This window comes from Zonotrichia leucophrys, unplaced genomic scaffold (assembly GCF_028769735.1).
Source record: "Zonotrichia leucophrys gambelii isolate GWCS_2022_RI unplaced genomic scaffold, RI_Zleu_2.0 Scaffold_196_90382, whole genome shotgun sequence".
Lineage (NCBI taxonomy): Eukaryota > Metazoa > Chordata > Aves > Passeriformes > Passerellidae > Zonotrichia > Zonotrichia leucophrys.
The window spans coordinates 62,560-90,382 of record NW_026992401.1 but is presented as its reverse complement, the minus strand read 5'-3'; the positions used below and the strand labels follow the sequence as shown (position 1 = coordinate 90,382).

Here is a 27,823-nt window from a genome sequence, read left to right as displayed (position 1 = left end):
GGGGGGCTCCCCAATTTTCTGCCACATATTGTGACATTTTGTGGGGGTTGTTGAGACCTTTTAATTGTTCCAAAGAACCTCTGAGGTTTTTTTGGGGGGGAAAGGGGGAATTTGGGGGGTCAGAAAGGGGATAGGGGGTATTTGGGAGGGGTCTGGGGGGGATTTTGGGGGGAAATGGGGGCAGGACTGGGGGGAATTGGGGAGGGGGTGAATGGGATTTGGGGGAGGGCCAGGTTTGGGGGGGGGCATGGGATTTTGGGGGTTTTTGGGGGGGTCAGATGACCTGGGGGGGAGTCTCAAACCCTCAAAACCCTCACCAAAATGCACAGGGGATCCCCAAATCCCCTCGGGACCCCCAAAATGCACCCAGGACCCTCAAAATCCCCACAGGGTCTCCCCAAACTCACCGGGGACCCCCAAAATCCCATTGGGACCCCCCAAAAATCCCCTCAGGACCCCCCTAAACACATCAAGGACTCCCCAAAATCCCCTCGGGATCCCCCAAAAGGCTCCCAGGACCCCCAAACTCACCAAAGACCTCCCAAAATCCCCTCAGGACCTCTCAAAATACACCAGGGATCCCCAAAATCCTCTCGGGATCTCCCAAAACGCACCTGGGACCCCCAAAATCCCATTGGAAAGTCCCAAAACACACTCAGGACCCCAAAAATCCTTTTGGGACCCCCTCAAACTGACCAAGGACCCCATAAATCTCCTCGGGACCCCCCAAAATCCCCTCGAGACCCCCCAAAATTTCCTTTAGACCTTCCAAACGTACCAAGGACCCCCAAAATCCCCCCTGGATCCCCCCAAAATCCTCTCAAAACCTCCCAAACGCACCAAGGACCCCCCCAATCCCCTCGGGACCCCCAAAATCCCCTCGCGCCCCCCCCAAATTCCCTCGGGACCTCCCAAACCGCTCTCAGGATCCCCCAAAACGCACCGAGGATCCCCAAATTCCCCTCGGGACCCCCAAACACACCCAGGACCTCCCAAATCCCCTCGAGACCCCCCCAAAATCCTCTCAGGACCTCCTAAGCGCACGAATGACCCCCTCAAATCCCCTCGGGGCACCCCAAAATCCCCTCCAAAAGGCATCGGAGATCCCCCAATATCCCCTTGGGACTCTCAAAATGCACCCGGAACCCCCCAAAATCCCCTCAGGATCCCCCCCAAACACTCCAAGGACCCCCCAAAACCCCCTCGGAAGCCCCCAAACTGCTCTCAGAACATCCCGAAACCCCCTCGGGAACCCCCAAACCGCACTCAAGACCCCCCAAAATCTCCTCGGGACTCCCTAAAACGCAGCGGGGATCCCCCCAAATCCCCTCGGGACCCCCTAAATCCCCTCAGACCGCCAAAACGCACCGAGGACCCCCCAAATCCCCTCTGGAACCCCCAGAATCCCCTCAGGCCGCCCAAATTCCCCTCCCGAAACCCCCCAACCCGCCTCCGTTTCCAGGGGGCGTGGCCTCCTTTAATATATTCAAACCCCGCCCCCATGCGCGAGCTCCCCGTCCCAATGCGTAAAAAGGAGGCGTGGCTAAAGCGGGGGTGTGGTCTAGCTGAGGGAGGGGCGGCTGTGATTGGGCGTGGTTGAGCGTGGAGGCGTGGTTACATCATGGTGGCGTGGTCACGCTGGCGGCGTCGCCTGGCAACGGCGCGGGGCGCGGGTCCTCCCACCCTGTAGGCGGCGCTACCCGTCATGCACCGCGCGGCCACGCCCCCCAGCGGAGGGAGCGGAGGAGCCGCGGTAAAATGGCGGCCGGGCCCGGGCGGGGGTCGGGGGGATTTGGGGCGGATTTGGGGGGTCCTGAGGGGGTCCGGAATGGGGACGGGGGTCGTGAGGGAGAGTTCGGGGTGGGGAGAAGGGAGAAAAGGGGGTTCGGGGGGGTTTGGGGCGGGAACGGCGGCGTTTGGGGGGGATTCGGGGGGCGGGAGGGGGCGGGGGGAGACGGGGAGGGGGCGTGAGGGGAGGAGGGAACTGAGGGGGATTGAGGGGATATTGAGGGGATTTGGGGAATATTGAGGAGATTTGGGGTGGGATTTGGGGATTTGGGGCCGAAAAGGGGAGATTGGGGGGACGTTCAGGGGATTTGGGGTGGTTTGGGGGAGATTGAGGGGATTCGGGGAATATTGAGGGGGTTTGGGGGAGATTGAGGGGATTTGGGCTGGGATTTGGGGTTTTGGGGGAGATTGAGGGGAGATTTGGGAAATATTGAGGGGGTTTGGGGTGGGATCGGGGGATTTGGGGAATATTGAGGGAGTTTGGGGGATTTTGAGGGGATTTGGGGGAGATTTGGGGAATATTGAGGGGATTTGGGGTTTTGGGGGATGGATTTGGGGTTTTGGGGAATATTGAGGGGGTTTGGGGTGGGATTTGGGGTGGCAGTGGGGGATTTGGGGTGGGATGAGGAATTTGGGGTAAGAAAAGAAGGATTTGGGGTGGGATTGGGAATTTGGGGGTTCTAGAAGGGATTTAGGGATAGAAAAGGAGGATTTGGGGTGGGATGGGGAATTTGGGGTTTTAGGAGGGATTTGGGGGAAGAAAATAAAGATTTTGGGGTTCTGGAAGAGATTTAGGGGAAGAAAAAAAGGATTTTGGGTGGGATGGGGAATTTGGGGTGCAGGGAGGGGATTTGGGGTTCTGGAAGGGATTTAGGGGAGGAAAAAGAGAATTTGGGGTGGGATTGGGAATTTGGGGGTTCTAGAAGGGATTTGGGGGAAGAAAAATGAAAATTTTGGGGTTCTGGGAGGGATTTGGGGGTAGAAAAAGAGGATTTGGGGATTTTAGAAAGGATTTGGGGTCAGAAGAGGAGATTTGGGATGAGGGGATGGATTTGGGGAGAAATTGAGGAATTTAGGGTAAAAATGAGGAACAAAAGTGGGATTTGGGGCGGGGTTTTGTAAAAGGAGGAGAATTTTGGAGCAAGAGTTGAAGATTTTGGGCAGAAATTGAGGATTTTGGGGGTTAAAATGGGAACTGAGGTGGAATTTGGGATATTTGGGGGGGTTTAGGACAAGGAAGAAAATTTTGGGGCGGGAATTGAGGATTTTGGGGGAGAATTGAGGAATTTGGGGTAAAAATGGGGACTGAGGTGGAATTTGGAACAGAATTGAGGGAATTTGGAGTGGGAATTTAGTACAGGAAGAAGAATTTTAGGGCAAAAATTGAGATTTTGAGACAGAAAAAAGGAGAATTTAGGCTGGGAAAAATTTGGAAATTCGACCACAGGAAGAAATTGGGGTACAAATTCCCAATTTTGGGGTCCAAATTCCCAATTTTGGGGTCCAAATTCCCAATTTTGGGGTGCAAAGTCCCAATTTTCAGTACAAATTTCCATTTTTGGGGTACAAAGTCCCAATTTTGGGATACAAAATGCCATTTTTGAGGTGCAAAATGCCAACTTTGGGGTAGAAATTCCCAATTTTCCATACCAAATCCCAATTTTTGGGTACAAAATCCCGATTTGAGGGTACAAAATCCCATTTTTGGTGTACAAAAGTGGGATTTGGGGTGGGGATTAGTACAAGGAGGAGAATTTTAGGGCAAAAATTGAGATTTTTGAGACAGAAAAAAGGAGAATTTAGACTGGGGAAAATTTGGAAATTAGACCAGAGGGAGAAATTGGGGTACAAAATCCCAATTTTGGGGTACAAAACCCCAATTTTGGGTACAAAATCCCAATTTTGGGGTACAAAATCCCAATTTTGGGGTACAAAATCCCAATTTTGGGGTGCCAACCCCCAATTTTGGGGTACAAAATCCAATTTTGGGGTGCCAACCCCCAATTTTGGGTACAAAATCCCAATTTTGGGGTACAAAATCCCAATTTTGGGGTACAAAATCCCAATTTTGGGGTGCCAACCCCCAATTTTGGGGTACAAAATCCCAATTTTGGGTTACAAAATCCAATTTTGGGGTGCCAACCCCCAATTTTGGGTTACAAAATCCAATTTTGGGGTGCCAACCCCCAATTTTGGGTTACAAAATCCAATTTTGGGGTGCCAACCCCCAATTTTGGGGTACAAAATCCCAATTTTGGGGTGCCAACCCCCAATTTTGGGTACAAAATCCCAATTTTGGGGTACCAACCCCCAATTTTGGGGTACAAAATCCCAATTTTGGGTACAAAATCCCAATTTTGGGTACAAAATCCCAATTTTGGGGTACCAAATCCCAATTTTGGTTACAAAATCCAATTTTGGGGTGCCAACCCCCAATTTTGGGTACAAAATCCCAATTTTGGGGTACAAAATCCCAATTTTGGGGTACAAAATCCCAATTTTGGGGTACAAAATCCCAATTTTGGGTACAAAATCCCAATTTTGGGGTACAAAATCCAATTTTGGGGTGCCAACCCCCAATTTTGGGTACAAAATCCCAATTTTGGGGTGCCAAATCCCAATTTTGGGGTACAAAATCCCAATTTTTGGGTACCAAATTCTCGTTTTTCCCATTGCAGGAGATCGGTGCCCATGGAGGAGGAGGAGAAGCCCCCGCGGGGGGGGGAGGACCCGGCGGGGCCGGGCGAGGACGGGGGGGGAGGGGCGGCCGGGGGAGCCCCCCCCGAACAGGAGGGGAGCCTGGGAGGCGGCCAAGGGCTGCTGGTGAGACTGGGAGGGACTGGGATGGACTGGGAGGGACTGGGAGGGACTGGGAGGGACTGGGAGGGACTGGGAATGGGCTGGGGTGGACTGGGAATGGGCTGGGATGGACTGGGAGGGACTGGGATATACTGGGAATGGGCTGGGAATGGGCCTGGGAGGCGGCCAAGGGCTGCTGGTGAGACTGGGAGGGACTGGGATGGACTGGGAGGGACTGGGATGGACTGGGATATACTGGGAATGGGGCTGGGAGGGACTGGGATGGACTGGGAATGGACTGGGATATACTGGGAATGGGCCTGGGAGGCGGCCAGGGGCTGCTGGTGAGACTGGGAGGGACTGGGATGGACTGGGATATACTGGGATGGACTGGGAATGGGCTGGGATGGACTGGGAATGGGCCTGGGAGGCGGCCAAGGGCTGCTGGTGAGACTGGGAGGGACTGGGATATACTGGGATATACTGGGAATGGGCCTGGGAGGCGGCCAGGGGCTGCTGGTGAGACTGGGAGGGACTGGGATATACTGGGATATACTGGGAATGGGCTGGGGGGAGCCTGAGGGGCGGCCGGGGGCTGCTGGTGAGACTGGGAGGGACTGGGATATACTGGGAGGGACTGGGAGGGACTGGGATATACTGGGATGGACTGGGAATGGGCCTGGGAGGAGGCCAGGGGCTGCTGGTGAGACTGGGAGGGACTGGGATATACTGGGAGGGACTGGGAATGGACTGGGATGGACTGGGAGGGACTGGGAGGAGCCTGGGAGGAGGCCAGAGGCTGCTGGTGAGGCTGGGATATACTGGGAATGGGCTGGGATATACTGGGATGGACTGGGATGGACTGGGATGGACTGGGATATACTGGGATGGACTGGGATATACTGGGAGGGAGATTGGGGGGGACTGGGAGTGGGCTGGGAGGGAGATTGCGATGGACTGGGATATACTGGGATATACTGGTGGGGGACTGGTGAGACTGGGAGGGGAATGGGATAAACTGGGAGTGACTGGGGAGGGACTGGGAGGGAGACTGGGGGGCTACTGGTGAAACTGGGAGAGACTGGGAGGGACTGGGAGCCAAACTGGGAATACTGGGAAGGACTGGGAGGGACTGGGAATAGGCTGGGGGGAAGACTGGGGGGCTACTGGAGGGACTGGGACAAACTGGGAGGGGACTGGAGGGAATTGGGATATACTGGGAGGGGAATGGGTTATACTGGGATATACTGGGAGGGACTGGGAGGGGAATGGGTTATACTGGGATAGACTGGGAGGGACTGGGAGGGGAATGGGTTATACTGGGAGGGACTGGGAGGGGAATGGGTTATACTGGGATAGACTGGGAGGGGAATGGGTTATACTGGGATATACTGGGAGGGGAATGGGTTATACTGGGATAGACTGGGAGGGGAATGGGTTATACCGGGATAGACTGGGATAGACTGGGAGGGGAATGGGTTATACTGGGATATACTGGGATAGACTGGGAGGGGAATGGGTTATACTGGGATAGACTGGGATAGACTGGGAGGGGAATGGGTTATACCGGGATAGACTGGGAGGGAATGGGTTATACTGGGATAGACTGGGAGGGGAATGGGTTATACTGGGATATACTGGGATAGACTGGGAGGGGAATGGGTTATACTGGGATAGACTGGGAGGGGAATGGGTTATACTGGGATAGACTGGGAGGGGAATGGGTTATACTGGGATATACTGGGATAGACTGGGAGGGGAATGGGTTATACCGGGATAGACTGGGATAGACTGGGAGGGGAATGGGTTATACCGGGATAGACTGGGAGGGGAATGGGTTATACTGGGATATACTGGGATGGACTGGGAGGGGAATGGGTTATACTGGGATATACTGGGAGGGGAATGGGTTATACTGGGATATACTGGGAGGGGAATGGGTTATACTGGGAGGGGAATGGGTTATACTGGGATATACTGGGAGGGGAATGGGTTATACTGGGATATACTGGGAGGGGAATGGGTTATACTGGGATATACTGGGATATACTGGGAGGGAAATGGGTTATACTGGGATATACTGGGAGGGAGACTGGGGGGACTGGGAGGGACTGGGATAAATTGGAATGGACTGGGGGGCACTGGGGGGCTACTGGTGAGACTGGGAGGGGAACTGGGGGTTTTGGGGTTTCTGGGGGGGTTTGGGGTATTTTTGGGCTATTTTTGGCTATTTTTGGGGTGAATTGGGGTTTTTTGGGGTGATTTGGGGTATTTTTGGGATGAATTTTTGGGGTGATTTGGGGTATTTTTGGGGTGAATTGGGGTTTTTTGGGGGTGATTTGGGGTATTTTGGGGGGTTTTTTTTGGGTGATTGGGGTTTTTTTTGGTTTTTTTTTTGGAGTGATTGGGGGTATTTTTGGGCTGTTTTGGGGTATTTTGGGGGTATTTTTGGGGTGAATTGCGGTATTTTGGGGGTATTTTTGGGGTATTTTTGGGGTATTTTTGGGGTATTTTTGGGATATTTTGGGGATATTTTGGGGTATTTGGCCCCCCCTGAGGCCGTTGCTGTCCCCTCCCCCACAGAAGGCCCTGCAGCGCCTGGTGAGCGGCGCCCTCAGCTGGGGACAAGGTGAGGGGGGCACGGGGTCACCTGGGGTCACCTGGGGGGGGGCACGGGGTCACCTGGGGTCACCTGGGGGGGCACGGGGTCACCTGGGGTCACCTGGGGGGGGCACGGGGTCACCTGGGGGGGTTCATTGTCACCTGGGGGGGTCCCCACTGTCACCTGGGGTCACCTGGGGGGGGACACGGGGTCACCTGGGGTCACCTGGGGGGTCCCCAATGTCACCTGGTGTCACCTGAGGGCGTCTGTTGTCACCTGGGTCACCTGAGGGGGTTCATTGTCACCTGGGGGGGTTGTGATGTCACCTGGGGGTGTCCCCAGTGTCACCTTGGAGGGGTCCCGCTGTCACCTGATGTCACCAGGGAGGGCCTGGTGTCACCTGGGGGGGGTCCCCAATGTCACCTGGGTCACCTGAGGGGGTTCATTGTCACCTGGGGGGGTCCTGGTGTCACCTGGGGACAAGGTGAGGGGGGGCAGTGTCACCTGGGGGGTGTTCAGTGTCACCTGGTGTCACCTGGGGTTGTCCAATGTCACCTGGGTGTCCCCAGTGTCACCTTGGAGGGGTCCCGCTGTCACCTGATGTCACCTGATGTCACCAGGGAGGGCCTGGTGTCACCTGGGGGGGGTCCCCAATGTCACCTGGGTCACCTGGGGGGGTCCTGATGTCACTTGTGAGGGTCCTGGTGTCACCTGGGGGGGGTCCCCAATGTCACCTGGGGACAAGGTGAGGGGGGGCAGTGTCACCTGGGGGTGTCCATTGTGACCTGGTGTCACCTGGGGGGGTCCAGTGTCACATGGGGGGTGTCCCCAATGTCCCCTGGGTGTCCCCTGGGTGTCCCCTGGGTGTCCCCAATGTCCCCTGGGTGTCCCCAATGTCCCCATTGTCCCCTGGGTGTCCCCATTGTCCCCAATGTCCCCTGGGTGTCCCCAATGTCCCCTGGGTGTCCCCATTGTCCCCAATGTCCCCTGGGTGTCCCCAATGTCCCCATTGTCCCTTGGGTGTCCCCTGGGTGTCCCCATTGTCCCCTGGGTGTCCCCATTGTCCCCTGGGTGTCCCCAATGTCCCCTGGGTGTCCCCAATGTCCCCTGGGTGTCCCCATTGTCCCCAATGTCCCCTGGGTGTCCCCAATGTCCCCATTGTCCCCTGTGTTCCAGAGCCCCCCCTGAAGCCCCCCCGGCAGCGCTGGTGTTGGGGACCCCGGCCTGAGGGCGGCCCGGTGAGTGACCAGTGCAAACCAGTTCAACATCCCAGTCCATCCCAGTCCATCCCAGTCCATCCCAGTTCCCCCAGTCCCATCCTAATCCCCTCCCAGTCCCTCCCAGTATATTCCAGTATATCCCGGTGCCCCCCCCAGTCCTTGCCAGTATAACCCAGTTCCATCCCAGTCACTCCGAGTTCATCCCAGGCCCTCCCAGTATATCCCAGTTTATTTCCCAGTCCATCCCAATATATCCCAGTATATCCCAGTGCCCCCCAATCCCCTCCCAGTTTATCCCAGTTTATTTCCCAGTCCCCCCCACTCCCTCCCAGTCCATCCCAGTATATCCCAGTCTCCTCCCAGTCTCCTCCCAGTTCATCCCAGTTCAGCCCAGTCACTCCAAGTTCATCCCAGTCCCTCCCAGTATATCCCAATTTATTCCACTTTATTTCCCAGTCCATTCCAGTCCGTCCCAGTCTCTCCCAGTATATCCCAACTCACTTCCCAGTCCCTACCAGTTCCTCCCAGTTCAGCCCAGTGCCCTTCCCAGTCCCCCCTAGTCCATCCCAGTATAACCCAGTGTATTCAGATTTCTCACCCAGTTCACTCCCAGTCCCCTCCCAGTATATCCCAGTTTATCCCAGTACATCTCAGTTCACTCCCAGTCCCGCCCAGTTCAGCCCAGTCCATCCTTGTTCACACCAGTACAGACCAATCCAGCCCAGTTCAGCATCCCAGTCCATCCCAGTTTAGCCCAGTATATCCCAGTCTCCTCCCAGTCACTACAAGTTCATCCCAGTCTCTCCCAGTTCAGCCCAGTATATCCCAGTTTATTTCCCAGTCCCTCCCAGTGCCCCCCAATCCCCTCCCAGTCCCTCCCAGTTTATTCCAGTTTATTTCCCAGTCCTTCCCAGTATATCCCAGTTTATTTCCCAGTATATCCCAGTTTATTTCCCAGTATATCCCAGTATATCCCAGTTTATTTCCCAGTATATCCCAGTTTATTTCCCAGTTTATCCCAGTATATCCCAGTATATCCCAGTTTATTTCCCAGTTTATTTCCCAGTATATCCCAGTTTATTTCCCAGTATATATTTCCCAGTATATCCCAGTATATCCTGGTTTATTTCCCGGTATATCCCAGTATATTCCAGTATATCCCGGTTCATTTCCCAGTATATCCCAGTTTATTTCCCAGTATATCCCAGTATATCCCAGTTTATTTCCCAGTTTATCCCGGTTTATTTCCCAGTGTATCCCAGTTTATATCCCAGTATATCCCAGTCCCTCCCAGTATATCCCAGTTTATTTCCCAGTATATCCCAGTATTTCCCGGTTTATTTCCCAGTATATCCCAGTTTATATCCCAGTATATCCCAGTATATCCCAGTTTATTTCCCAGTATATCCCAGTATATCCCAGTCCATCCCAGTTTATATCCCAGTATATTTCCCAGTCCATTTCCCAGTTTATTTCCCAGTATATCCCAGTATATCCCAGTATATCCCAGTGTATCCCAGTCCATCCCAGTCCCTCCCAGTATTTCCCAGTCCATCCCAGTATTTCCCAGTTTATCCCAGTATATTTCCCAGTTTATTTCCCAGTATATCCCAGTATATCCCAGTTTATTTCCCAGTATATCCCAGTTTATTTCCCAGTTATTTCCCAGTATATCCAGTTATCCAGTCCATCCCAGTATATCCCAGTTTATTTCCCAGTTTATTTCCCAGTATATCCCAGTTTATATCCCATATATTTCCCAGTATATCCCAGTATTTCCAGTCCATCCCAGTTATTTCCAGTTTATTTCCAGTATTTCCCAATATATCCCAGTCCATCCAGTTATTTCCCAGTATATCCCAGTTTATATCCATATATCCCAGTTTATTTCCCAGTTTATCCCAGTCCATCCCAGTTTATTTCCCAGTATATCCCAGTTTATATCCCAGTATATCCCAGTTTATTTCCCAGTTTATTTCCCAGTATATCCCAGTTTATTTCCCAGTATATCCCAGTATATCCCAGTCCATCCCAGTTTATATCCCAGTATATTTCCCAGTATATCCCAGTATATCCCAGTTTATTTCCCAGTTTATTTCCCAGTATATCCCAGTATATCCCAGTTTATTTCCCAGTATATCCCAGTTTATTTCCCAGTATATCCCAGTGTATCCCAGTCCATCCCAGTCCCTCCCAGTATTTCCCAGTCCATCCCAGTCCATCCCAGTTTATTTCCCAGTATATCCCAGTTTATATCCCAGTCCCTCCCAGTCCCTCCCAGTCTGTGCTGACCCCGATTTCCCCCCAGGTTTGGGAGCCCATGGGGGGCCCGGGGGGGGCCCTGGAGCAGCTGCAGCTCAGCAGGTGAGGGGGGGGGACCCCAAAAATGGGGAGGGGACCCCAAAAATGGGGAGGGGACCCCAAAAATTGGGGAGGGGACCCCAAAAACTGGGGGATCCAACAGGGGAGGGGACCCAAAAATGGGGGTCCCAACAGGGGAGGGGACCCAAAAATGGGGGTCCCAAAATGGGGGGGGACACCCCAGAAATTGGGAGGGGGACCCCAAAATTTGAGGGGAGAACCCAAATAATTGGGGGGGGATCCCAAAAAATTGGGGGATCAAAAAAATGGGAGGGACCCCAAAAACCGGGGGGGGGACGAACGGACATCCCAGAAATGGGGGGATCCCAAAAATTGGGGGGTGGGACCCCAAAAAATGGGAGGGGGATCCAAAAATGGGGGGGATCAAAAAATTGGGGGGGGGAGGGTGGGGGGTCTCAAAAATGGAGAGGGACCCCAAAAAGTGCCGGGTTTCATTTTTGGGGTTCAGGGAACTCCCCAAACCCCAGGGGCTCTTTCGGGGATTATGGGGGGGCATTGGGGCCCCTTTTTGGGGTTCAGGGCTCCATTTTGGGGTTCAGGGCTCCATTTGGGTTCATTTCGCCATTTTTGGGCTCCATTTTTGGCTCCATTTTCGGGATTCAGGGGGGTTTTTGGGTTCCATTTTTGGGCTCCCTGGCTCCATTTTGGCTCCATTTCTCCATTTTTTGTGTCCATTTCTCCCTCTTTGGGCTCCATTTCTCCATTTTTGGGCTCCATTTGGGGTCCATGGTTCCATTTTTGGGCTCCATTTTTGGGCACCATTTTTGGGGTCCCTGGCTCCATTTTGGGCTCCATTTTGGGTCCATTTCTCCATTTTTGTCTCCATTTTTGGGGTTCATTTCTCCATTTTTGTCTCCATTTCTCCATTTTTGGGCTCCATTTTTTGGGTCCATTTCTCCATTTTTGGGCTCCATTTTTTGGGTCCATTTCTCCATTTTTGTCTCCATTTCTCGGGTTCATTTCTCCATTTTTGTCTCCATTTTTGTGCTCAATTTCTCCATTTTTGCTCCATTTCTCCCTTTTTGTCTCCATTTCTCCATTTTTGCTCCATTTTTGTGTCCATTTCTCCATTTTTGTGTCCATTTCTCCATTTTTGTCTCCATTTTTGGGGTCCATTTCTCGATTTTTGTCTCCATTTTTGGGTCCATTTCTCCATTTTTGCTCCATTTTTGTGTCCATTTCTCCATTTTTGTGTCCATTTCTCCATTTTGTCTCCATTTCTCCATTTTTGGTTCCATTTCTCCATTTTTGTGTCCATTTCTCCATTTTGTCTCCATTTCTCCATTTTTGGGGTTCATTTCTCCATTTTTGTCTCCGTTTTTGGGGTTCATTTCTCCATTTTTGTCTCCATTTCTCCATTTTTGGGGTCCATGGTTCCATTTTTGGGTTCATTTCTCCATTTTTGGGTTCCATTTTTGGGTTCCATTTTTGGGCTCCATTTCTCCATTTTGGGCACCATTTTTGGGGTTCATTTCTCCATTTTGTGTCCATTTCTCCATTTTTGTCTCCATTTCTCGGGTTCATTTCTCCATTTTTGGGTCCATTTCTCCATTTTTGTCTCCATTTTTGGGGTCCATTTCTCCATATTTGGGCTCCATTTCTCCATTTTTGCTCCATTTCTCGGGTTCATTTCTCCATTTTTTGTGCTCAATTTCTCCATTTTTGCTCCGTTTCTCCCTTTTTGCTCCATCTCTCCCATTTTTGCTCCATTTCTCCATTTTTGCTCCATCTCTCCCTTTCCCCCTCCCCAGCGAGGCGCCCCCGGCCGAGGAGCTCGAGTTGGTGGCCGAGGTTCGCGTGGCCCCGGGGGGGGCGGGGCTGGCGGCGGCCTCGGGGCTGCTGCGCCGGGAGCGGCCCTGGAGCGCCCCCAAAGCAGGTGCGGGGAATTTGGGGGGATTTTGGGATTTTTTGGGATTTTTTGGGATTTTTTGAATGGATTTTGAGGGGATTTGGGTGGCCGATATTGGGGGGCTCGGGCTCCTGTGCAGGGAGCGGCCCTGGAGCGCCCCCAAAGCAGGTGCGGGACATTTGGGGGATTCGGGGGTTTGGGGGGATTTGGGGGATTTTGGGGATTTTTTGGGATTTTTTGAATGGATTTTAAGGGGATTTGAGGGTTTGGGTGGCCGATATTGGGGGGCTCGGGCTGCTGCGCCGGGAGCGGCCCTGGAGCGCCCCCAAAGCAGGTGGGGGAAATTTGGGGGGATTTGGGGGAATTTGGGGAGATTTTTGGGGGGATTTTTGGGATTTTTGGGATTTTTTGGGGTGATTTGAGGTGATTTTGGGAGGATTTGGATGGATTTTGGGGGTGATTTTGGGGGGTTTGAAGATGGATAGGGAGATTTGGGCAGATTTTGGGGATTTTTGGGGGGATTTTTGGGGGATTTTGGGGATTTTTGGGGTGATTTGGGGTGGATTTGGGGGATTTTTGGGGGATTTTTGAATGGATTTTGAGGGATTTGGTGGCTGAGGTTTGCATGCTGATCTTGGGGGGCTCGGGGCTCCTGCACAGGGAGCAGCCCTGGAGCACCCCCAAAGCAGGTGGGGGGAAATTTGGGGGATTCGGGGGATTTTGGGGGATTTTTGGGATTTTTTGAGTGGATTTTGAGGAGATTTGGGAGAATTTTGGGGGGATTTTTGGGGAATTTTTTGGGATTTTTGGGGGGATTTGGGGGGGATTTGGTGGGTTCTGGGAGGATTTGGGGTGATTTTTGAGGGATTTTGGGGTGATTTGAGGGGGTTTTGGGGGATTTTTGCAGGGATTTTTGGGATTTTGGGGGAATTTTTGGGGAGATTTTTGGGGTGATTTGGGTGGGTTTTGGGGGATTTAAGGGATTTTGGGTGCATTTGATGGGACTTTTGGGGTGATTTTGGGGGGATTTTTGGGGTGATTTGAGGGGGTTTTGGGGGATTTTGAGGGGATTTTTGGGGGGATTTTGGGGGGATTTGGGTGGGATTTTTGGGGGGATTTGAGGGGATTTTTGGGGTGATTTTGGGGGGATTTTTGGGGTGAATTGGGGGGAATTTGAGGGGATTTTGGGGGCATTTTTGGGGTGATTTTGGGGGAATTTTGGGGGATTTTTGGGGTGATTTAGGTGGGTTTTGGGGGGATTTGGGGGGTTTGGGTTGCCAGTCTGGGGGCCTCGGGGCTCCTGCACAGGGAGCGGCCCTGGAGCGCCCCCAAAGCAGGTGGGGGGAAATTTGGGGGGATTCAGGGGATTTTGGGGGATTTTTGGGATTTTTTGAGTGGATTTTGAGAGGAATTTGGGGGGATTTTTGGGGAATTTTTTTGGGATGTTTGGGGGGATTGTTGGGGGATTTGGGTGGGTTCTGGGAGGATTTGAGGGGATTTTGGGGGGATTTTTGGGGGGGATATTTGGGGATTTTTGGGGGACTTTTGGGGGATTTTTGGGGTGATTTGGGTGGGTTCTGGGGGGATTTAAGGGGATTTTGGGGGCATTGGAGGGGATTTTTGGGGTGATTTTGGGGGGATTTTTGAGGGATTTTTGGGGTGATTTGAGGGGGTTTTGGGGGGATTTTTGAGGGGATTTTGGGGGAATTTTGAGGTGATTTTTGGAGGATTTGAGGGGATTTTGGGGGGTTTGTGTGGCCGATCTGGGGGAGCCTCGGGGCTCCTGCGCAGGGAGCGGCCCTGGAGCGCCCCCAAAGCAGATGCGGGAAATTTGGGGGCATGTTGGGGGGATTTTGGGGGGGATTTTGGGGGAATCTGGGGGGATTTGGGGGGATTTTTGGGGTGATTTTTGGGGAGATTTTGGGGGAATTTTTGGGGATTTTTGGGGGGATTTTTGGGGGATTTTTGAGGGATTTTTGGAGTGATTTTGGGGGATTTTTGGGGTGAATTGGGGGATTTTGGGGGCTTTTTGGGGGATTTTTGGGGGATTTTGGGGGGATTTGGGTGGGATTTTTGGGGGGATTTGAAGGATTTTTGGGGTGATTTTGGGGGATTTTTGGGGTGATTTAGGTGGGTTTTGGGGGATTTAAGGGGATTTTGGGGGGATTTGGGGGATTTTGGGGGGATTTTGGGGGATTTTGGGGAATTTCTGGGGGATTTTTGGGGGCTTTTGGGGCTTTTGGGGGATTTTGGGGAGATTTGAGGAGTTTTTGGGGGGATTTTGGGATTTTTGGGATTTTTTGAATGGATTTTGAGGGGATTTGGGTGGCAATATTGGGGGGCTCGGGGCTCCTGCACAGGGAGCGGCCCTGGAGCGCCCCCAAAGCAGATGCGGGATTTTGGGGAAATTTGGGGGATTTGGGGGCTTTTGGGAGGATTTGGGGGGGATTTTTGGGGGGATTTGGGTGGGTTTTGGGGAGATTTGAGGGGATTTTGGGGGATTCTGAACAGGTTTGGGGGCATTTCGGGGTGATTTTGGGAGGGTTTGGGGAGATTTTGAGGGATTTTGGGGAGATTTTTGGGGAGATTTTTGGGGTTTTGGGTGGGTTTTGGGATTTTGGGGTTTTTGGGGGGATTTGGGGATTTTGGGAGGATTTGGATGGATTTTGGGGGTGATTTTGGGGGTTTTGAAGATGTATGGGGAGATTTGGGCAGATTTTGGGGAGATTTTGGGCTTTTGGGGGATTTTGGGGATTTTTGGGGTGATTTGGGTGGGTTTTGGGGTGATTTGAGGGGATTTTGGGGAGATTTTGAGGGATTTTGGGGATCCTGGATGGATTTTGGGGGGAATTTGGGGGTTTTGGGTGGATTTTGGGGGGATTTGGATGGGTTTGAGGGATTTGAGGGGATTTTAGGAGAATTTTGGGAGGGTTTGGGTGGATTCTGGGGGAATTTTGAGGGGATTTTGGGGGATTCTGAAGAGATTTGGGGGCATTTTGGGATGGATTTTGGGGGGTTTTGAAGAGGTTTGGGGAGATTTTGGGGTAATTTTGGGAGGATTTGGGGGGATTTTGGTTGGGATTTCAGAGGGTTTTGGGAGCTTTTGAGGGATTTTGGGGTCCTGGATGGATTCTGGGCGGTTGGGTGGATTTTGGGGGGATTTGGGGGGGTTTGGGGGAATTTTGGGAGGATTTGAGGGGATTTTGGGGGATGTGGGTGGATGAGGTTCATTTGGCAGAAATGGGGGATTTAGGGTGGAAATGGGAATGTAGGCTGGAAATGGGATTTTTGGCTGGAAATGTGGGATTTAGATAGAAATGGGATTTTTTGGCTGGAAATGGGGAATTTAGATAGAAATGGGGAATTTAAGCAGAAATGGGTTTTTTTGGCTGGAAATGGGGAATTTCAGCAGAAATGGGGTTTTTTGGCTGGAAATGGGGAATTTAGGCAGGAATTGAGGAATTTTGTCTGGAAATGGGATTTTTTGGGGACATCTTTATAGGACTTAGGCTGGAAATGGGGAATTTAAGCAGAAATGGGGTTTTTTGGCTGGAAATGGGGATTTAAGCAGAAATGGGTTTTTTGGCTGGAAATGGGGAATTTAGGCTGGAAATGGGGAATTTAGGCTGGAAATGGGGAATTTAGATAGAAATGGGGATTTTAGGCTGGAAATGGGGAATTTAGATAGAAATGGGGAATTTAAGATAGAAATTGGGTTTTTTGGCTGGAAATGGGGAATTTAGATAGAAATGGGGATTTTTGGCTGGAAATGGGGAATTTAGATAGAAATTGGGAATTTTTGGCTGGAAATGGGGAATTTAGATAGAAATGGGATTTTTTGGCTGGAAATGGGGAATTTAAGCAGAAATGGGTTTTTTGGCTGGAAATGGACAATTTAGGCTGGAAATGTGGGATTTAGGCTGGAAATGTGGGATTTAGATAGAAATGGGATTTTTTGGCTGGAAATGTGGGATTTAGATAGAAATGGGGATTTTTGGCTGGAAATGTGGGATTTAGATAGAAATGGGTTTTTAGGCTGGAAATGGGGAATTTAAGCAGAAATGGGGATTTTTGGCTGGAAATGTGGGATTTAGATAGAAATGGGGTTTTTTGGCTGGAAATGGGGAATTTAGATAGAAATGGGGATTTTTGGCTGGAAATGGGTTTTTTTAGCAGAAATTTGCTATTTTTTGCTGACACCTTCCTTCCCCCCCCCCCACTCTCTCTTCCCCCCCCCGCCCCCCCCAGGCCGCCCCCCCCGCCCCTCCCCCCGCCGCTGGCGCGCGCCCGGGGGTCCCCCCGCCCCCCCCGGCCCCCCCGCCGGGACCCCCCCGGCCCCGCCCCTCCCCCACCGGACCCGCCGCGCCCCTCCCCCCACCCCGGGCCGGCCCCGCCGCCCCCGCGGGCCCCGAGCGGCGGCTCCGGGCGGGGGGGGCCCGGCGGGACCCCCGGGGCAGCCCCAGCCCCCCCCCCAGCAGCAGCAGCAGCAGCCGCCCCCTGCCCAGAGCCGCACCCACCCCCCCGAAAAGGCCGACTCTTCCTCCTCATCCTCATCCTCATCCTCCTCCTCCTCGTCCTCTTCTTCCTCCTCCCGCTCTTCCTCCTCGTCCGCCTCCTCTTCCTCGGGCCCCCCCGCCGGGCCCGGCTCGGCCCGGCCCCGCTCGCCCTCCCTGGATATTTATGATCCTTTCCACCCCACCGACGAGGAGAACCCGGCGCTGGGGGCAGCGGGAGCAGGAGGAGGAGGAGGAGGAGGAGGAGGAGGAGCAGCCCCGGATTTTGGTTACGGCAGCGGCGCCGCCTCCTCTTCCTCGCCGGGCAAAGAGGCCGAAGGGCGGCAGGACCAGAAGTACGATCCCTTCGACCCCACGGGCTCCAACCCCAGCTCGTCGCGCAGCAGCCCCAGCCCCGAGGAGGAGGAGGAGGAGGAGGAGGAAGAGGAGGAGGAGGAGGAGGAGGAGGAGGAGGAGGATGAGGAGGAGGAGGAAGAGGAGGAGGAGGAAGAGGCGGCGGCGCTGCTGCCGGACGTCTCGCACAGCATCAGCCGCATCTCGGAGACCTTGGCCGGCATCTACGACGACAACAGCCTGAGCCAGGACTTCGAGAAGGACCCGGAGCCGCCCAAAACGCCTCCCAACCCCGCCGGCGCCGACTCCACCTTGCCCGAGGAGGAGGATGAGGATGAGGACGAGGAGGAGGAGGACGAGGAGGAGCGCGAGGAAGGCTCCGAGCCGCGCCGCGCCCCGCCCGAGCCGCGCCGCCGCGTGTTCGTGGTGGATGTGGGCGGCAAAGGGCGCGCCGAGAGCGAGGCGCACCCCAAGCTGGACGGGAAGCTCTCCTTGGAGGTGGTGACGCCCGGCAACCCCAAAGCGCCCCAAAACCCAACGGCGGCGGCGGCGGCGGCGGCACCGCCACAACCCCGCGGCACCACCCCAAAACCGGGCCGGCACCGCGGGCGCCGCGAGTGGGGCCCGGCCGGCGACTCGGAGATCGAGGAGGGCGAGATCGTGCAGCCGGAGGAGGAGCGCTTCAGCCCGCTCAGGGTTTTCCGCGCTGCCGGAGGTGGAGCTGGAGGCGGCGGAGGAGCCGCCAACGCCGGCGCCGCCCGAGGCCGCGCTCCGGAACCGCGGGCGCCGCGTCTGCCCGAGGGCGGCGACGATTTCCTGTCGCTCCACGCCGATTCCGACGAAGAAGCCGATTTCGGTGCCGAGTCCCAACCGGACCCGCGTTGGAAAAGCGGCAGCGGCAGCGGCGGCGGCAGCGGCTCCGATCTGAGGAGGAAAATCCTCAGCCAGCGGCGGCTCCGCGCTCCGCCCTCACCGCGTTCGCCGTCGGCCGCGTCCAGGAAGAAATCCAAGCGCTCCCGCGAACGCGGCGGCTCCGGCGGCGCCTGGGCGGGCGCCAAGAAGGCTCCGGAGCCGGCGCCCAAATCCAAGGAGCGGCACCGGCGCCGGGGGTCGCGCTCGCGGTCGCGCCGGCGCTCGTGGTCGCGGCGCTCTCGCTCCAGGGAGAAGCGGCGGCGGCGGCGCTCGGGCAGCTCCGGGCGCTCGCGGCACAAGGACAAACACCGCGGCGAGAAGAAGAAGAAGAAGCAGCGCTCGAGGTCCCGGGAGCGCCGCGGGTCGCGGAGAGGGGACGGCGGCGACGGGAAGGCGGCGGAGAAGGGCGAGGCGTCGCGGCGGCGCGTGGTGCCGCCCTCGGTGCAGGAGCTGAACGATTCCGACCTGTTCGCCATCAAACGAACCATCACGGTGAGCCGGCGCGCCGCCACGCCCGAGCCCAAGCGCGAGGTGCTCTACGATTCCGAAGGGCTGAGCTTTGAGGGGTTCTCGGACCGCGAGCACGCCGAGTTCCCGGCGAGGAAAACCGAGGTGAGAGCGGCGGCGGAAACGGGGAAAAAGGAGAAGGAGAGAAAACGGAGCCGCCCCGAGGAGAGGCCGGCGGGGAGGGAGAAATACAAGAAAAAATTCAAGGATTACACCGAGCCCGCCGCGGCCGAGAGCGGGAAAAGCAAAGAGAAACAACGGGAGAAAAGCAGGAAGGGCAAAACGGGCGGCGGCCACAAGGAGGGCGCGGAGGCGGCGGCGCCCAAAGCGGCCGCGGCGCTGCCCAGGAAGGTGAAGCTGCAGTCCAAGGTGTCGGTGCTGATCCGCGAGGGCGTCAGCTCCACCACCAGCGCCCCCAGCGCCGCCAAGGACGGCGGAGGAGGCGGCGGCAGCGCCGGGATCGGTGTGAAATTCGCCCGCGACGCCGAGAGCCGCGCGGCGTTCCTGAAACCCGAGGAAAAAGCGGAAAAAGCCGCGCCCAAAAACGACGGGGGACAACCCCGAGAGCCCGCGAAACCCCGCAAGGTGAAACCGCCCAAGGGCAAGGGCGGCGTGAAGAAAGTCAAGGTGAAAGCCAAGGGCGAGGCGAGGAAGAAGAGGAAGGCCAAGGTGAAGAGCGGCGGCGGCGGCGCCGCGCTGAAGAAATCCAAGGCCGACAGCCAAAGCGCCGCCACCCCCCCGCTCCGTTTGCCCCCCAAACCCGAGCCCGCCTGGTCGGGCTCTGAAAAATCCACGGGGGGAACCCCAAAACCCCCGAGCCCCCCATCCCCGGCCGCCCCGGTCACCCCCAAAGCCACCGCGGGCACCGCGGGCGCCGCGGCCGAGCGGGAGCTGACGCCGGACTCGCAGACCGTGGACAGCAGCTGCAAAACCCCCGACGTGTCCTTCCTGCCCGAGGAGGGCGCCGGGGCAGCGCCCCCGGGGCTGGGCACCGACGGGACGGGCCCGGGGGACGCGCCCGGGGGGGAGCCCGAGGCCGACAGCCGGAGCGAGGGCAAGGACGAGCCGGGCAGGGCGGCAACGGCGGCAACGGCGGGGACGGGGACGGGGACGGCGGGGCCGTGGAGCCTGCAGGGCGGCGTGGACTGCGCCACCAGCGGCGTGCTGGCACGTACGTGGTGATTTTGGGGAGTCCCCAAGTTTTTAGAGGGGTTTTGGGGTGTATTGATGGTTTTTTGGGGATGGTTTTGAGGGTTTTTTTGGGGGGTTTTTGAGGGGGTTTTTGGGGCCATGGAGCCTGCAGGGCGGCCTGGGCTGCGCCACCAGCGGCGTGCTGGCACGTACGTGGCACTTTGGGGGGTCCTGGTGGGTTTTGGGGGGTTTTGGGGTGTATTGGTGGTTTTTTGGGGGGCTTTTTTGGGGTTTTTGAGGGGATTTTTTGGGGGCATGGAGCCTGCAGGGCGGCCTGGGCTGCGCCACCAGCGGCGTGCTGGCACCCAGGTGGCACTTTGGGGGGTTCCCCAAGTTTTTAGGGGGGTTTTGGGGTGTATTGATGTTTTTTTGGGGTTTTTGTGGGTTTTTTTTGGGGTTTTTTTGGGGTTTTGGGGGGTTTTTTTGGGTTTTTTTTGGGGTTTTGGGGGGTTTTTGAGGGGGTTTTTGGGGACATTGAGCCTGCAGGGCGGCGTGGACTGCGCCACCAGCGGCGTGCTGGCACGTACGTGGCGATTTTGGGGGGTTCCCCAAGTTTTTAGGGGGGTTTTGGGGTGCATTGATGTTTTTTTGGGGTTTTTTTTGGAGTTTTTTTGCGGTTTTGGGGGGGTTTTTGAGGGGGTTTTTGGGGGGTATAGAGCCTGCAGGGCGGCGTGGACTGCGCCACCAGCGGCGTGCTGGCACGTACGTGGCACTTTTGGGGGTTTTGAGGGGGTCCCCAAGTTTTTGGGGGGGTTTTGAGGTGGTTTTGGGTTTTTTGGGGTTTTTGGGGGGTTTTTGAGGGGGTTTTTGGGGGCCATGGAGCCTGCAGGGCAGCGTGGGCTGCGCCACCAGCGGCGTGCTGGCACCCAGGTGGCACTTTGGGGGGTTTTTAGGAGATTTTGGGGGTCCCCAAGTTTTTACGGGGGTTTTGGGGTGGTTTTAGGGTTTTTTGGGGTTTTTTTGGGGGTTTTTGAGGGGTTTTTTTGGGGTTTTTTGAGGGGGTTTTTGGAGATATGGAGCCTGCAGGGTGGCCTGGGCTGCGCCACCAGCGGCGTGCTGGCACCCAGGTGGCACTTTGGGGGATTTTTAGGAGATTTTGGGGGGTCCCCAAGTTTTTAGAAGGGTTTTGGAATGTATTGATGTTTTTTTGGGGTTTTTGAGGGGTTTTTTGAGGGGTTTTTGAGGGGGTTTTTGGGGGCATGGAGCCTACAGGGTGGCCTGGGCTGCGCCACCAGCACCCAGGTGGCACTTCTGGGGTGTCCCCAAGTTTTTTAGGGGGGTTTTGGGGAAGTTTTTGAGGGATTTTGGGATGTCCCGACATTTTTTCGGGGTGTTTGGGGTGGTCCTGATGGTTTCTTGGAGGGTTTTTGTGGGGTTTTCGGGGATTTTTTTGATGTTTTTTTGGGGGGAGTTTTGGGGTGTCCCTGAAGTTTTTGGGGACATTTTTGGGGACATTTTTGGGGACATTTTTGGGCTGTCCCTTGGTGTTTAACGTGACATTTTTGGGGTCTTGTGTTGGCACATGGGTGACATTTTTGGTGACATTTTGTGCACATTTTGGGGACATTTTTGGGGACATTTTGGGGTGTCCCCTTGGTGTTTAATGGGGCGTTTTTGGGGTGTTGTGGTGGCACATTGATGACATTTTTGGGGACATTTTTGAGGATGTTTTTGAGGACACTTTTGGTGACATTTTGGGGACGTTTTTGAGGTGTCCCCATGGTGTTTAACAGGCTGTTTTTGGGGGGTTGTGTTGGCACATGGGTGACATTTTAGGGACATTTTTGGGGACATTTTTGGGGATATTTTGGGGTGCCCCATTGTGTTTAACAGGCTGTTTTTGGCGTGTTGTGGTGGCACATTGATGACATTTTTGGGGACATTTTTGAGGACATTTTTGGGGACATTTTGGGGACGTTTTTGGGGACGTTTTTGGGATGTTGTGTTGGCACATGGGTGACATTTTTGGGTACGTTTTTTAGGGTTTTGGTGGCACATAGGTGACATTTTTGGGGACATTTTTGGGGACATTTTGGGGGCGTTTTTGGGATGTTGTGTTGGCACATGGGTGACATTTTTGGGGACATTTTTTGGGGTTCTGTTGGCCCATTGGTGACATTTTTGGGGACATTTTTGGGATGTCCTCCCAGGGGTTACTGGGCTGTTTTTGTGGGGGTTGTGGTGGCACACGGGTGACATTTTTGGGGATGTCTTAGGGGAGGTTTTTGGGGGGGTTGTGTTGGCAGGTAGGTGACACTTTTTGGTGACATTTTTGGTGACACTTTTGGTGACATTTTTGGGGACATTTTTGTCTGTTTTGGTGTCCCCTCCCGGCAGTGACGGCGCTGCTGTTCAAGATGGAGGAGGCCAACCTGGCCAGCAGGGCCAAGGCACAGGAGCTGATCCAGGCCACCAACCAGGTGGGGACATTGGGGACAATGGGGACAATGGGACAATGGGGACATGGGGACAGTGGGGACAATGGGGACATTGGGGACAATGGGGACATTGGGGACAGTGGGGACATTGGGGACATTGGGGACATTGGGGACATTTGGGGACATTGGGGACAATGGGGACATTGGGGACAATGGGGACATTGGGACATTGGGACATTGGGGACATTTGGGGACATTGGGGACATTTGGAGCGTTGGGGACATTGGGGACATTGGGGACAATGGGACATTGGGGACATTGGGGACATTGGGGACAATGGGGACAATGGGACATTGGGGACAATGGGGACAATGGGGACAATGGGACATTGGGGACATTGGGGACATTGGGGACATTGGGACATTGGGGACATTGGGGACAATGGGGACATTGGGGACAATGGGGAACAATGGGACATTGGGGACAATGGGGACAATGGGACAATGGGGACATTGGGGACATTGGTGTCATTGGGGTCATTGGGGTCATTGGGGACATTGGGGACATTGGGGGACATTGGGGACAATGGGGACATGGAGGGACATTGGGGGACAATGGGGACATTGGGGGGACATTGGGGACATTTGGGGACAATGGGGACATTGGGGACATTGGGGACATTGGGGACAATGGGGACATTTGGGGACATTGGGGACATGGGGACATTGGGGACATTGGGGACAATGGGGACAATGGGGACACCCAGATTGGGGGGGACATGGGGACCTCCAAAGTGGGAGGGACACAGGGAGGGGACATGGGGGAGACACTGGGGGGACACCAGAGGGGACATGGGGAGGGGACACTGGGACACCAAGGGGGACACGGGGAAGGACATGGGGACATTGGGAGGGAGATTGGGGGTGCATGGGGACACTGGGGGGACATGGGGACACCCAGAGTGGGGGGGACATGGAGACAGGGGGAGGGGACACCAGGTGGGGACACTGGAGGGGACATTGGGGACAATGGGGACACCCAGAGTGGGGGGGACATTTTGGGGGGGGGGGGGACGGGACAAGGGGACACTGGAGGGGGGGACAACCCCTCCCCAAAATTCCCGACATTTTTAAATCTAATTTAATTTGATTTGATTTGATTTGATTTTGGTTTTTTGCAGATCCTGAGCCACAGCAAGGCCGCCCCTCCCCCCCTGGGCCCCCCCCAGGCCCCCCCCGGGGCCCCCCCGGGCCCCCCCCCGGTGCCCCCCCCGTACCTGCTGCCCCTGGGGGGGGGAGGGGCGGCCCCGGTGCCCCCAGGGCCCGGCCTGGGCGGGGACAGGAGGGACAGCGAGGGCCGGGGGGACAGCGACAAGGTGAGGGGGGACAGTGGGGACAGGGGGGACAGTGGGGACAGTGGGGACATTGGGGACACTGGGGACATTGGGGACAGTGGGGACATTGGGGACAATGGGGACATTGGGGACAGTGGGGACAGTGGGGACAGTGGGGACAGTGGGGGGATTTGGGACAGTGGGGACAGTGGGGACAGTGGGGACAGGAGGGACAGCGAGGGCCAGGGGGACAGCGACAAGGTGAGGGGGGACAGTGGGGACAGGGGGACAGCGACAAGGTGAGGGGACAGTGGGGACATTGGGGACATGGGGACATTGTGGGGACAGAGGGGACATTGGGGGGATTGGGGACATTGGGGACATTTGGGGACACGGTGGGGATTGAGGACATTGAGGGGACATTGGGGATTCGGGGACACTCAAGGGACATTGGGGGCATTGGGTGCCTTGGGGACATTGGGGGGGTTTGAGGACATTGGGGGACGTGAGCAGGACGGTGACCCCTGGTGACCTTTGGTGACCCCTGGTGCCCTTTGGTGACCCCGTGGTGACCCCTGGTGACCTTTGGTGACCCCGGTGCCCTTTGGTGCCCCCAGTACCTGAAGAAGCTGCACACGCAGGAGCGGGCGGTGGAGGAGGTCAAGCTGGCGATCAAACCCTTCTACCAGCGCAAGGACATCACCAAGGACGAGTACAAGGACATCCTGCGCAAGGCCGTGCACAAGGTACCCCAAAAACGGGGAAAATCCCCCCAAAAAACCCAAAAAATCCCCAAAAAAATCCCCTTAAAAATCCCCAAAAAAACCCCAGAAAAATCCCCCAAAAAATGAAAAAATCCCCAAAAAATCCCCTTAAAAATCCCCCAAAAAATGAAAAAAATCCCAAAAACATCCCCTTAAAATCCCCCAAAAATTCAAAAAAATCCCCAAAAAAATCCCCTAAAAATCCCCTAAAAATCCCCAAAAAACCCACCAAAAAAATCCTCCAAAAAATCCCCTTAAAAATCCCCTAAAAAATGAAAAAAATCCCCAATAAAATCCGCTAAAAAATGAAAAAAATCCCCAAAAAATCCCCTTAAAATCCCCCAAAAAAAGAAAAAAATCCCCAAAAAAATCCCCATAAAAATCCCCCCAAAAAATCCCCCAAAAATGAAAAAAATCCCCAAAAAAGTCCCCTTAAAAATCCCAAAAAAATCCCCTTAAAAATCCCCCAAAAAATGAAAAAATCCCCTTAAAAATCCCCTTAAAAATCCCCTTAAAAATCCAAAAAAATCCCAAAAATATCCCCAAAAATTCTCACCAAAAAAATCCTCCAAAAAATGAAAAAAAAATCCCCCAAAAAATCCTCCAAAACCCCAAGGCTGAGTACAAGGACATCCTGCGCAAGGCCGTGCACAAGGTACCCAAAAACAGGCAAAATCCCCCCAAAAAAACCCAAAAAATGAAAAAAATCCCCTAAAAAATCCCCTTAAAAATTCCCCAAAAAATCCCGTTAAAAATCCCCCAAAAAATGAAAAAAATCCCCTTAAAAATCCCCCAAAAAATGAAAAAAATCCCAAAAAAATCCCCTTAAAAATCCCCAAAAAACCCACCAAAAAATGAAAAAAAAATCCACCAAAAAATCCTCCAAAACCCCAAGGCTGAGTACAAGGACATCCTGCGCAAGGCCGTGCACAAGGTACCCAAAAACAGGCAAAATCCCCCCAAAAAACATCAAAAAATCCCCAAAAAAATCCCCTTAAAAATCCCAAAAAAAATCCCCTTAAAAATCCCCAAAAAATCCCCCCAAAAATGAAAAAATCCCCAAAAAAATCCCCTTAAAAATCCCAAAAAAATCCCCTTAAAAAACCCCAAAAAAATGAAAAAAATCCCCCAAAAATCCCCTTAAAAATCCCCTTAAAAATCCCCAAAAAATCCCCAAAAAACCCACCAAAAAATCCCCCAAAATTAAAAAAAAGTCCACCAAAAAATCCCCCAAAATTAAAAAAAAAAAAATCCACCAAAAAAATCCCCCAAAAAATCCTCCAAAACCCCAAGGCTGAGTACAAGGACATCCTGCGCAAGGCCGTGCACAAGGTACCCCAAAAACGGGGAAAATCCCCCCAAAAAACATCAAAAAATCCCCAAAAAAATCCCCTTAAAAATTCCCAAAAAAATCCCCTTTAAAATCCCCCAAAAAATGAAAAAAATCCCCAAAAAATCCCCTTAAAAATCCCCCAAAAAATGAAAAAAATCCCCAAAAAAATCCCCTTAAAAATCCCCTTAAAAATCCCCAAAAAACCCACCAAAAAAATCCTCCAAAAAATCCCCTTAAAAATCCCCTAAAAAATGAAAAAAATCCCCAATAAAAATCCGCTAAAAAATGAAAAAAATCGCCAAAAAATCCCCTTAAAATCCCCCAAAAAAATGAAAAAAATCCCCAAAAAACCCCCTAAAAATCCCCCCAAAAAATCCCCAAAAATGAAAAAAATCCCCAAAAAAGTCCCCTTAAAAATCCCCCAAAAATGTAAAAAATGCAAAAAAAAAATCCCCTTAAAAATTCCCAAAAAACCCACCAAAAAATCCTCCAAAATTAAAAAAAAATCCAGGAAAAAATCCCCCAAAATTAAAAAAAAAAAAATCCACCAAAAAAATCCACCAAAAAATCCTCCAAAGCCCTAAGGCTGAGTACAAGGACATCCTGTGCAAGGCTGTGCACAAGGTACCCAAAAACAGGCAAAATCCCCCCAAAAAACCCCCAAAAAAATCCCCCCAAAAATGAAAAGAATCCCCTTAAAAATCCCCCAAAAAATCCCCTTAAAAATCCCCAAAAAAATCCCCTTAAAAATCCCCAAAAAACCCCCTAAAAAATCCCCCAAAAAATGAAAAAAAACCCACAAAAAAATCCCCTTAAAAATCCCCAAAAAAACCCACCAAAAAATGAAAAAAAAATCCACCAAAAAATCCTCCAAAGCCCTAAGGCTGAGTACAAAGACATCCTGCGCAAGGCCGTGCACAAGGTACCCCAAAATGGGCAAAATCCCCCCAAAAAACCCAAAAAAATGAAAAAAATCCCCCAAAAAAATCCCCTTTAAAATCCCCAAAAAAACTCCCAGAAAAATCCCCCAAAAAATGAGAGAAAAATCCCAAAAAAAATCCCATTAAAAAATCCCAAAAAAATCCCCTAAAAAATCCCCCAAAAAAATAAAAAAATCCCCAAAAAAATCCACCCAAAAACCAAAAAAATCCCAAAAAAATCCCAAAAATTCCCAAAAAAAATCCCCCAAAAAATCCCCCAAAAATTGCAAAAAATCCCCCAAAAAATCCCCTTAAAAATCCCCAAAAAACCCACCAAAAAAATCCCCAAAAATCAAAAAAAAATCCCAAAAATTTCCCCTTAAAATCCCCAAAAAAATGAAAAAAAATCCCAAAAAAATCCCTTAAAAATCCCCAAAAAAACCCACCAAAAAAATGAAAAAAAAATCCACCAAAAAATCCTCCAAACCCTAAGGCTGAGTACAAAGACATCCTGCGCAAGGCCGTGCACAAGGTACCCCAAAAATGGGGAAAACCCCCCAAAAAAAACCCCAAAAAAACGAAAAAAATCCCCCAAAAAATCCCCAAAAAAATCCCCAAAAAAATCCCCCAAAAATGAAAAAAATCCCAAAAAAATCCCCTTAAAAATCCCCAAAAAACCCACCAAAAAATCCTCCAAAATTAAACAAAAAAATCCACCAAAAAAATCCCCCAAAAATCCTCCAAAACCCTAAGGCTGAGTACAAGGACATCCTGCGCAAGGCCGTGCACAAGGTACCCCAAAACGGGGAAAATCCCCCCAAAAAACCCCCAAAAAATGAAAAAAAAACCCCAAAAAACCCACCAAAAAATCCCCCAAAAAATGAAAAAAAATCCCAAAAAATTCCCCTCAAAAATCCCCAAAAAATTAAAAAAATCCCAAAAAAAATCCCCTTAAAAATCCCCAAAAAATTCCCACCGAAAAATGAAAAAAATCCCCT

The 27,823-nt window shown here is 53.0% G+C and overlaps 1 protein-coding gene across 1 annotated transcript in view; it reads left to right on the top strand.

Moving 5' to 3' along the window:
- Nucleotides 1-1,697: 1,697 nt before the first annotated feature.
- The window catches only part of LOC135461150 (splicing factor, arginine/serine-rich 19-like), a 28,894-nt gene continuing 2,768 nt past the window's right edge, over nucleotides 1,698-27,823 (top strand). The window contains exons 1-10 of the mRNA XM_064738137.1: nucleotides 1,698-1,753; nucleotides 4,467-4,611; nucleotides 7,171-7,216; nucleotides 8,366-8,427; nucleotides 10,718-10,773; nucleotides 12,543-12,667; nucleotides 16,889-20,077; nucleotides 22,435-22,517; nucleotides 23,656-23,850; nucleotides 24,426-24,554. Coding sequence (XP_064594207.1) covers nucleotides 4,480-4,611; nucleotides 7,171-7,216; nucleotides 8,366-8,427; nucleotides 10,718-10,773; nucleotides 12,543-12,667; nucleotides 16,889-20,077; nucleotides 22,435-22,517; nucleotides 23,656-23,850; nucleotides 24,426-24,554 — 4,017 coding nt within the window. The 5' untranslated portion in view covers nucleotides 1,698-1,753; nucleotides 4,467-4,479. The remainder of the gene's footprint in view (nucleotides 1,754-4,466; nucleotides 4,612-7,170; nucleotides 7,217-8,365; nucleotides 8,428-10,717; nucleotides 10,774-12,542; nucleotides 12,668-16,888; nucleotides 20,078-22,434; nucleotides 22,518-23,655; nucleotides 23,851-24,425; nucleotides 24,555-27,823) is intronic.